The sequence below is a fragment of the Glycine soja genome, chromosome 20 (assembly GCF_004193775.1).
Source record: "Glycine soja cultivar W05 chromosome 20, ASM419377v2, whole genome shotgun sequence".
Lineage (NCBI taxonomy): Eukaryota > Viridiplantae > Streptophyta > Magnoliopsida > Fabales > Fabaceae > Glycine > Glycine soja.
In genome coordinates this window covers 154,699-164,670 of record NC_041021.1, presented here as the reverse complement: position 1 = coordinate 164,670, position 9,972 = coordinate 154,699, and the positions used below count along the sequence as shown (strand labels likewise).

Genomic DNA, 9,972 nt, shown 5'->3' with positions numbered 1-9,972 from the left:
CTTCGATGATCTGTTAAGATGGTAAAGCTATGCCCGAGAAGGTACTGCCGCCACTTCTTAACGGCGGTGATAATGGCGAACAATTCGCGGACATAGGTGGAGGCCCGGAGCATTTTCTGACTGAAGGGCTTGCTAAAGAATGCAATTGGGTGGCCCTATTGTGACAAAACAACCCCCATGCCAATTGCGGATGCATCAGTCTCCACCGTGAAGGGTAACCGGAAGTCAGGGAGGGTGAGTACCGGTGCGGACGTCAAGGCTTTCTTCAAGGCCTCAAAGGCGGTCTGCGTGGTGGAGGTCCAGTGAAGCGGTTCAACGGTGGTAGCCTTAACCAGTGGGGCAGCGATGGTGGCGTACCCGCGAATGAACCGGCGAGGCCCAAGAAACTGCGGAGAGCCTGAACTGATCGTGGACTGGGCCACTGTGTGATGGCGTTAAGCTTCGAAGCAACAGGTTGAACACCGCGGTGAGAGACTAGGTGGCCTAAATATTCCACCTGAGGCTGGGCAAAAAGACACTTGGAGAGCTTCAAAACGAAATGATTCTCATATAACACCTGGAAGGTAGTTTGAAGATGACACAGGTGATCGCTAATGGAGACACTGTAGATAAGGATATCGTCAAAGAAGACGATTATAAAGCGGCGAAGGAATGGCCGGAAGATAGTGTTCATTGTTGCCTGAAACGAGGAAGGCGCGTTACACAGGCCGAACGGCATAACTTTGAACTCAAAGTGCCCATGGTGGGTTCTAAAAGCTGTCTTGGGAACGTGCTCCGGTTGCATGCGTATCTGGTGATACCCCTGCAGCAAGTCCAATTTGGAGAAACAACTCGCACCTCCGAGCTCGTCCAAGAGCTCATCAATAGTGGGAATGGGAAAACGATCCTTGATCGTTAATGCATTCAACGCCCTGTAGTCCACACAAAACCGCCAGGTGTTGTCGGACTTCTTCACCAACAGCACCGGTGAAGAGAAAAGGCTCTTGCTGGGCTGAATGATGCCGCATTGGAGCATTGCCTCAACCTGGGATTCTATTTCACGTTTTTGGTAATAGGGATACTTGTATGGGCGAACATTGACTGGAGTGGCATCGGGGCGCAAGTGGATCTGATGATCAGTCTCTCGTTCCGGCGGAAGCGTCGTTGGGTCCTGAAAAAGAATGGAAAATTGATGAAGAAGTTGCTGGACCTGTGGGTCCACGGGAACGGGCAATGTGGACTCTGATTCCTCAGGAAGCAGCGTAATGTGGAAGCAAATGCTATTGGGTTGATCGCGGCAGACACGGCGGAATTGGGGAGAGGAGAGCAATTCATGGTGAGTAGCAGAATCACCCTGGAGCTCAACTATCCTGTTATCATGGAAAAATTGCATACTAAGCTTAGTATAATCAGTTAGAATAGGGCCTAGGGATTGTAACCATTGCACGCCGAGAATAACGTTAGCGCCGGCGATTGGGAGGACATAAAGATTGACGGTGAACGAATGATGTTGAATGTCAATGGTGGTGGAGTCACAAGTGGTATGGCACTGCAAATGTTGGCCGTTGCCAACGAGGACCTTCAATGGAGTGGTTGGTCTCTGAGGTAGCCCCAATTGGGTCACAAGCTGTTCCTGAATGAAATTGTGGGTACTCCCACTATCAATCAGGACCAGGACAGGGATGCCGGAAATGTGACCGACGAGCCGCAGGGTCTCAGGGGCAAGGTGGCCGGCGAGGGAGTTGAGGCTAATGTGGGCTGGAGTCTCGGGTATCTCACTTGGGCCGGAAGTCGGGTCAATTGGAGAGGGCGGGTCTATATTAGAGCCCACGTGCTCGAGAGGGTCATCCTCATCTGCTATCAACAGGTGAACCCTAGGGGCGCACCTATGCCCCTTATGAAACTTCTCGTCGCAAGAGAAGCAGAGGCCGCGCTCGCGGCGGGAGGCCAGCTCTTCCGGAGTCAGACGGCAGAACGTGGGTGGCGGTGGTGGGGATGGACGCGGAGGCAAAGGCAAGAATGGAGGAAGGGGCGAGGCGCGGGGAGAGGGAAATGTCGTGAGAGGGGAAGGCTGCGGCGGAGCCACTGACAACGGAGGTGATGCCCGAGGTTGTAGGGTTCGGCGGAAATCAAAACGGAAGTCGCGTAGCTTCTCCTCATGGAGACGTGCTAGCCCGGCCGCCTGAGCGACGGTGAGGGGTTGATGCACCATCACCTCGCGGCGAATCTCCGGCGCGAGTCCTGATACGAAACAGCTGAGCAGGAATGGAGCTGGAAGGCCCACCACCCTGTTGGCCAATTCCTCAAATTCAGATAAGTACTCGGTGACTGTTGTCCTCTGTGTAAGCTTGAATAGGGACCCTGAGGGGTCTTCATATTGGGATGGGGCAAAACGATTTTGCAGAGCCTGCAGAAAGACGGGCCAGGAGGTGAATTGTCCGTTGCTTGACATCCATTGGAACCAAGCAAGGGCTCTTCCCTCCATGTAAAATGCTGCTATAGTGATGCGATCATGATCCGGAGTACCGTGGTACTCAAAGAACTGGGTGATTTTAAAAATCCACCCAAGAGGATCAGCACCATCAAATCGGGGTACATCTAACTTCATTCGGTGTGAATGTACAGGTATCGGACTCCGAGGTGGAAAGGGAGGAGAAGCAGTGGTCGTCACGTGTTGCAGAAGGTCCTCAATGCGGGAAGTAAGCCGTATTAAGGCAGCCTCGATGCGATCGTTGCTGGGTTCAGCCATGGAAGCGGAAGGAGCAATGAAAGCACCAGTGATAACTCTGGAATTCGAGGTCCAGAATCCTCCTTACAAGAATTAAGCAGAGGAGATAAGAAGGTCAGGAAATGCTTGAATATTCTCATTGCCTCGTAATTATTAGTACATGGTATTATATAGATGGTTTCCTAACAGAATAGTGCTGAGCTGGCTAAGTAAGAATCATTCTAGAATATAGGATAACAGAATTGGTTATGTATTTCTCTTAACAATTTCCTATTAAGTATGAGGCTGAGTGTGTGAGGCTGCTATGTAATTCTTTCTAAACGTAGTCCTTTAAGTAGTTGGGTTTAGTAATCCTTCTTTTGGGTTTTTCTTCTCCTTGCACCCCCTCATTCTTCTTCTGAGCTGAACTCTGATCTTCTTCTTCCTCGGTACCTTCTTCTTCATACCTTGTACCTGTATCAGGAAGTTCTTTCTCTGCGAAAATGTAATTTAGGAAGTGTGTGTGAGTGAGTGTATGGCTTTGTTGTGTCCTGTTTGTGAGTGAATGAAAAAGTAATGAGCTGAGCCTGATCAAATTGAAGTCTGTTGTGTAATGTGTGAGTCTGAGTCAGGACCAAAACAAGCAAAAGGAGGATACGCAAGTAAAGACCTCTTGATTTTTACTAAGAATATATTCAGATCCTGTGTCAACACTCATGGCTTCGATCACTTTCTTTTAATTTTCTTTATTTCTGCCTCTTTTCCCTCCCAAATTTAAATCATGCCCATTATTGTCTATGATTTCTGATCATAGACGTGGTTTTGCACGTTAAAGTTGAAGCTCATATCATGGTTCTTTATCATGGTCAGCAAAAAAAAGGTATTCACATGTGGTGATTATTTAATTTTTTAGACACCATTTTTTATTTTTATGGTCTTTGTTATAATAGAAGAGTGCTATATTTTTATTTTCAAATCAGTTTATACTCTATGGCATTTGAACTTTGAAGTAATGTTGTAGTTAAGAGAAAATGAAGATAAGAACAAGAAACAATTGTTTTAAAATTACTCTTTATATAACTTAGTGCTTGTTTAGAATTGTCTGTTCAATTTATTGTCACACAAATTTCAAAACAATTTCAACGGTCTAGATACTTTTGTTGACCTCCGTTTGTAGCAAACGGTTACCCAAGCATATTAAGATTCTTTACACACACGCCTAAAATTAGTAACTTAATTCTTCCTCTTTATAATGAATTATACCTTATCCGAATTAAGATTCTTTACACACATTCCTAGACACTGTAGTAGGAGAAAATTCTCACGATGGGACAATGAAAATTGAATACTATAATAATAACAAACATTCAAATTAAAAATTCAGTTAACCTTGTATTAATGGATTAAAGATATAATTCAATTTTTATTTTGAAAAGCAAATGAGTTTTATTACTTAGAATATAAGGCGTAGCCTAACCTATCTACGTAAACATGAAGATAATTCAATCAAAACTCTTTATATGTATGGGTAGAAAAGGGTGTGGATATATCCCTTGTACCCAATAGTATAATAATAATAATCTTTTTTGGCTGATAAAAGAAAAAAATTTAAACTATTTAACAGAGCAAAAAAGTACAAGTAGCGAGAGGAATTGATACATACACCATTGAGCCAACAAAAGAACTAGTTAAATTTTATTAGATTTAGCCAAGAATGGAACCATCTAAACATAGTTCAAATGCAAGGGAAAGAAATTATTTATTTAGGAAAACAAACAAGTATTAAAAGGAAGAGGCAAGGCACATAAATAACAACCCTAGAGGGATATACACTTGAATTGGCCATCCTCATGAATGGAAGGTATGAATCAAATTCAAAACAGTAGAACAATCGCAAACTATTTCAATTTTCCCTTAAATTAATTAACAAAGCTGCACTGCTTCCTGATCTCACCATCGGAGCCAGTAAGCACTTCTATAGAACCCATGCGAAGCATTGCTAGGGCAAACTTGTCAGCCCAACTGGCACCATTGTTAGCATTGCTTTGAACCATTCCCCTTGTGGATTGGCTCGTGTACAATGTCTGATCCGAAGTCAACAAGCCGCGGTGGTTGATCAATCCCTCATAGTATTTACTGTCCAAACGAATTGGCGTGGATGGTTCAAGAGACACTGTTGGGTCTGAGGTGGGTGGTGGTGGGGGACACTGTGTTTTCAACGTTTCAGCATATGAAGAGTCCAATGAGGGATCTTGTGTGACTGTGTCACTGAAAGAGTATAAGCGATTCGAGAAGGCACCACAATGGGACACACCGATTGAATGCGCTCCTGAGAGTGTCACCATTTCATCTGCTGACAAACCCTTTCGCTCAAAGTTACTAATAAGATCATCAGCGCTCAAGGATGGTCTAGGAAGATTGTCTAGCACTTCATCGCCGATCGAGACACGCCCATCTCTTCGTCCCGATGGAACGTCGTAGCTTATGCCACCCACTTTGGAAACACTGTCTCGTGCTGCGAATGCCAATATGTCTGCACATGATACCGTTTCAGGGCATGCAGCCTCTATTTGGTTCTTGGCATCCTCAATCACCTCGAAGCCGCGCAAGCTTGGGTTGTTCACGAAATTGTCTCTTTCAGATATTGGATTACCCGGTGTAGATGCCAGTAGCACAGAACCATCGCAACCCTGTAAGACATAACAATTTTAGAACCAGAAATTCAAATCTTTTTATTAAACATGCATTTATATAGGAAACTTTGAAGGTCGATCTGTTTGGAGAAGCTCGTCCAGAAGTACTTTTAAGAAGAACAAGTCGAAATGAGTTTTTCCGTATAAGAAAGGTTCTACGAATTAGCTTATGCATTTTTTAGCTTATAAAGAAACTCATTTTAAATTTTTTTAAAAAAAGTGTTTCTGGAAAAGTTTATCTAAACATACCCTTGCTAACTTACCCTGACAAAGCAATCATGGAAATGCATTCTGATGAGACCAGCAGCTATGCCTGGGTTGGCAGATATTGCTTTTTCTACCGTGCTTTTAACTATTGCCTCCGCAGAGGGACACGTTGAGCTGTAGAAACCCACTTTCAGAGATGCCGAGGCCAATGATGAAATGCTTAGAATCAGAACCAAGCTTGAAACCGTTTGAATCAATCTTGGAGTATTATCCATAGCTGTTATTATTGCTATATGATTAAGTAGATTGAGTATTGAAAAGTTGTTGTAATTTAAGGAAAAGACTAGGAAGAGAACTATGTTGTATATATGTTTTGTTGACTAGTAATTAAGGAAGAGGTGGAGAGAACTTGAGCTCAAGGGAATGTATTTATAGGTTCATTTTGCAAGAGGGATGGATATGACTCGTGCATGAAGTTTTGCTTTGGAAAATAATTAATAATTAAAACGCGTGTTTTATACTGAAAATTAAAATAAGTAGTAGCACGTTGAAGTTGTTTGCGGTTGAACACTTCTCTTGACGAGGTTCAACTTTATCTTCTATTTTAGGTTAACATGCATATTGACCACTAGCAAAAGGCTAATTAATTGTGAAGACAATAACTGAATAAAAAAAGGGTGAAGAAAATATATACCAGCTTGAATTCAGGGGGAATATTTCCACGCTTTGGTGGCTGCAAGTGGTATTTAACTAAGTACGTACGTACAATTTGATGAAATGTTGGCATTTATTTACAAGGTATTGACTTCGTAGCCACTAGCCACTGCATGTTGCTTATATAAAAACAAGTTAGAATGCACGCGAAGGAAACAAATAGCAGTATTTCGTGTAGACCAAATTAGATTATATTAAAATGATGGGACATTTTTAGTTATCAAATTAAGGTAGAAACTTTCACGTATGGAAGCGTTCTAATAATGATTAATTAATAGTATATAATTGAACCTATTGTACAACAATAATTGGGAAGAGTTCAAAGTAACGAACACAGCCCCATTTCAAGACCATTTCTGTTTTCAGATTCATAATATTCACTTCTGTTTTTCTTTTTATCATTATTGTTTCAACTTCAACGCCGCCATCATAATGATCTTTGTTTGCGTCTAATCCGAATTTATTAAAACACGTGAAGATGTTTGGAAAAAATCAAATCTTACATCCAATCTAGCCTCAAACCATATTATATCCGAAACTTATATGTCAAAACTTTAGTGAATAAAATATTTAAGACTTTTGGAACAAACCAATTATTTATATTATATTAAATTTGGATTCAATATCTACCCTCAAATCATTTTTTTAACCATGTTGTGGGTATAAAGTATGATTAGCTTTATCAATAATTATTCTCCACAAAAGAACTTAGTTAATGGATCTCCCCCCTCTCAAACACTTTTTTTTTTTAATTTTCATTCAAGACTTAAAATTTGAGACCATGTTTAACATATCTAAGTCCAGTTTTACTTAGATCAATAACATATTGATAGCCTCAAATCATATAATATAGGAAACTTATGCCAAAACTGAAGCGAAAAAATAATTTGAAAAAGAAAATGACTAGCATGGCTTTTTAATAATAAAAATGACTAACTTAGATTTTTGTCCAATGATATTGATTATTAATGTAATTAACAGTATTTTGTGTAATTTATGAATACTTTAAATTTGGACATAATTTAATAATTATAAATTAAAAGATTAAAATTATGAAAGATGTACTAATTTTGGATATGACTCATATTTAAGTTGGTTTTTTGTGTAGGCCACAAGTATCCTCATGCATAAAAAAAATCCTACTTGAATTGAGTAAGACAACTATAAGTAACAAAATTCTCTCCAAGTAGTTGCATATCTAACACTTGAACTTGAGACTACTTGAAACAATCTCGGGTTGGTTGATCCACGTGCTCAATGGTTAAGTTGCATAAGGCAGTACAAAATTTTAATGTACTTGCACACACACATATAAGTATTTGCTAACGTATGTACACTCATTAGAAGGAATACGCAACAAGCTATACCTTGGATGTATTTTAAGAAAATTGTCTTTTAAAATTTTTAATTTTAAATTAAGCAAGAACAATCTCACACAAGTTAATTCACACAATTATTGATTATTCTCTCTCTCTCTATATATATATACACACACAAGAGAGAGAGAGACAGAGATGAGAGATCAAATAACTTTAAATTAATGAAACTTTAAAAGTTACTTTCCATCTTCATTTTTCATTTTCTTTTAATCTAATGATTATAACAAGTAACTCATTTTTTATGTTACCAGTGAGGATAACTCTTTGAGTTACTCTTGGAATAACTTGACCATTTCTCACATATATTTTTGTATGTGAGTGCATGAACGGGTAACCACCACTACTAGAAAAAACACATTCTAAGACAATTTTGAATTGTCTTTAAAGTCAACATCTTTTAGTTCGGAAGATATAGATTGTAGTACATAAATTTTTTAGCACATGCATGTCTTTGTTTCCAGTTAACTACTTGTTCATCATTTCCCTTGTTTTGTTGTAATGTGTAGGTGTAGAAGTTATTGCTTGGGAGACTAAAAGTACTTCAAATCAGAACTGTTCATGGGGTGCTTCAATGGAGAAGAATGAAATTGCTTATGATTCAAATCATTCTAGTGGTTGGGGAAAAGTTGGAGGCAACTTGGATCATAAAATTAGAAGTATGGGTAATGACAAACTGATATTTATACTGGCAATTTTTGTTGCTTGAACTGATATTTTTACTCTAATTTATATTTTTCCATGCTTGGTGTACAAACATGTATGTTTCATATTTTTTTTTCATTTCTGATCAGCAGCTCCTTCTCGTGGCAATGCAAATAGGATAACAAAATTACAATCAAATCCTACTGTGACTGTGAAAACAGGTTTTCCATATCTGTTACCTATTTAAATTCTTTCAATATGCATCTCTAAGAAACAAATTTTAATTGCTGAGAAAAATAAGCAAAGTATGGTCCAACTTGGTGACATCTCTTCCTTGTTGAAGCTTGTTAGAAAAGGAAATGATGAAAATGTTCGCAGAATAGCAGCAGAGGCACTTTTCATTCTTTCCATAGAAGGTGCTTATTTATTTATAGTTGGTTAATTTTTATATCACGTAATTTATTTCATATAAATTAATTTATTACATTTGTTATGTCTTAATTTATTGCTTTTTGTGTTTTTTTGTTCATATGAAACTGTCATCATCATTTTTGCATACTGATTGTTGCAGTAAGCTGGTTATTACTAAATATTAAAGGTTGTGCATTTAATTATTATTGTTTTGATATTGCTTTACTTTTATGGAAATACAGATGGGCAATGTGAATGAAAATTGGGAAGCAAAAATAGGTCAAGAAAATTAAATGATAAAGATGGCTAGCTGAGTGATTCCTCTTCAAACAGTGAAGTTGGCTATCGAAGACTTTGTCTTGATCAAGAGTTGAAGCAATTTTTTCAAACTATGTTTTGTATTGTGACCATTGTTACACTTGTTATTAGACTTAGAATCATATGAGTTTTTCAATCACATTAGATTTGCAGTTATTTGCTCTGTCATGACAAGGATTTGGAACCTGTTTTTCCCCATTTTTTTTATAGTCTAAGCTTAGGAAAATCCTGAAGCATTGAGTTCAATGCACTATGAAGATGTTCAAGATTTTACCTTCTTTCAATATATACCATGTCTTTTGAGTTTCATGTTTACATTACAAGGATCTGCCTATGAAAGTTTGAATTGACATGTCTTGACTTGTATCTTAGTATTTTTTTTTTTACGGGCAATACTAAAGGCTGACAAATAGGTGAAAAAAGAGCAATTGTCAAACTACCTTCAGTGGCCACTTTAATGGCCAGAGCAAGTGCCAGCAAAAAGTTTTAGTTTAGTGGCCATTAAAAGGGTATTTACCAGCTTCCGGTATAAATGCCACTAAATAATATGTAGCAAGTAAAGGACATAGTAATGGCCACTAAAAGTGACTTTTGGGGTAGTCTGTAGGAAAGAAAAAGCCCAATTTCCATTTATTTAGCTTGTATTTGGTTTGATAGATGGATTGGGAGGATGGAAAAAAATTAAATAATATTAATATTTGGGTGTTTGATAAAGGAAAAATAAGGTGGAAATAAATTTTTAAATAGTGGAATCCACTTGTACTATTTTTACTCTTCTATATTTGCTCTTCAACCAAGCAACTCAATTTATCATTTTATTTCTCACTTATTTTCGCTCTCTTTTTTCCATTTCCATCTACATTATTACTCTCAAGCATCCCTAAATCCCTAAATCTGCTTGGTGGCTTATTGGGCTAAAAAC

The 9,972-nt window shown here is 38.7% G+C and overlaps 2 protein-coding genes and 1 long non-coding RNA gene across 4 annotated transcripts; 1 reads left to right on the top strand and 2 right to left on the bottom strand.

The window, feature by feature from the left end:
- Positions 1 to 265: 265 nt before the first annotated feature.
- Positions 266 to 2,728, bottom strand: LOC114403496. The gene has a single exon (XM_028366520.1). The coding sequence runs from the start codon at positions 2,726 to 2,728 to the stop codon at positions 266 to 268; it is 2,463 nt and encodes an 820-aa protein (XP_028222321.1).
- A 1,625-nt stretch (positions 2,729 to 4,353) lies between these two features.
- Positions 4,354 to 5,986, bottom strand: LOC114402530 (peroxidase 5-like). Its single transcript, XM_028365139.1, has 2 exons — positions 5,643 to 5,986; positions 4,354 to 5,376 (listed from the first exon to the last, which is right to left on the bottom strand). The coding sequence occupies exons 1-2, from the start codon at positions 5,859 to 5,861 to the stop codon at positions 4,606 to 4,608; spliced, it is 990 nt and encodes a 329-aa protein (XP_028220940.1). The 5' UTR covers positions 5,862 to 5,986; the 3' UTR covers positions 4,354 to 4,605.
- Positions 5,987 to 8,061: 2,075 nt separating this feature from the next.
- LOC114401771 lies at positions 8,062 to 9,365 on the top strand. Of its 2 annotated transcripts, none has more exons than XR_003664369.1 (4): positions 8,062 to 8,335; positions 8,474 to 8,542; positions 8,665 to 8,737; positions 8,975 to 9,365. It is a non-coding gene; the product is annotated as an uncharacterized LOC114401771 (long non-coding RNA). The 2 variants fall into 2 exon arrangements; XR_003664368.1 differs by having other exon boundaries at positions 8,471 to 8,542.
- The last annotated feature ends 607 nt before the right edge of the window (positions 9,366 to 9,972 follow it).

Bases quoted from the DNA above. Each gene is read 5' to 3' on its own strand.
- LOC114403496 (XM_028366520.1), bottom strand. From the start codon at position 2,728: ATGGCTGAACCCAGCAACGATCGCATCGAGGCTGCCTTAATACGGCTT.
- LOC114402530 (XM_028365139.1), bottom strand. From the start codon at position 5,861: ATGGATAATACTCCAAGATTGATTCAAACGGTTTCAAGCTTGGTTCTG. The intron at 5,377-5,642 runs GTAAGTTAGCAA...TATGTCTTACAG, and splicing joins TCCATGATTGCTTTGTCAGG to GGTTGCGATGGTTCTGTGCT.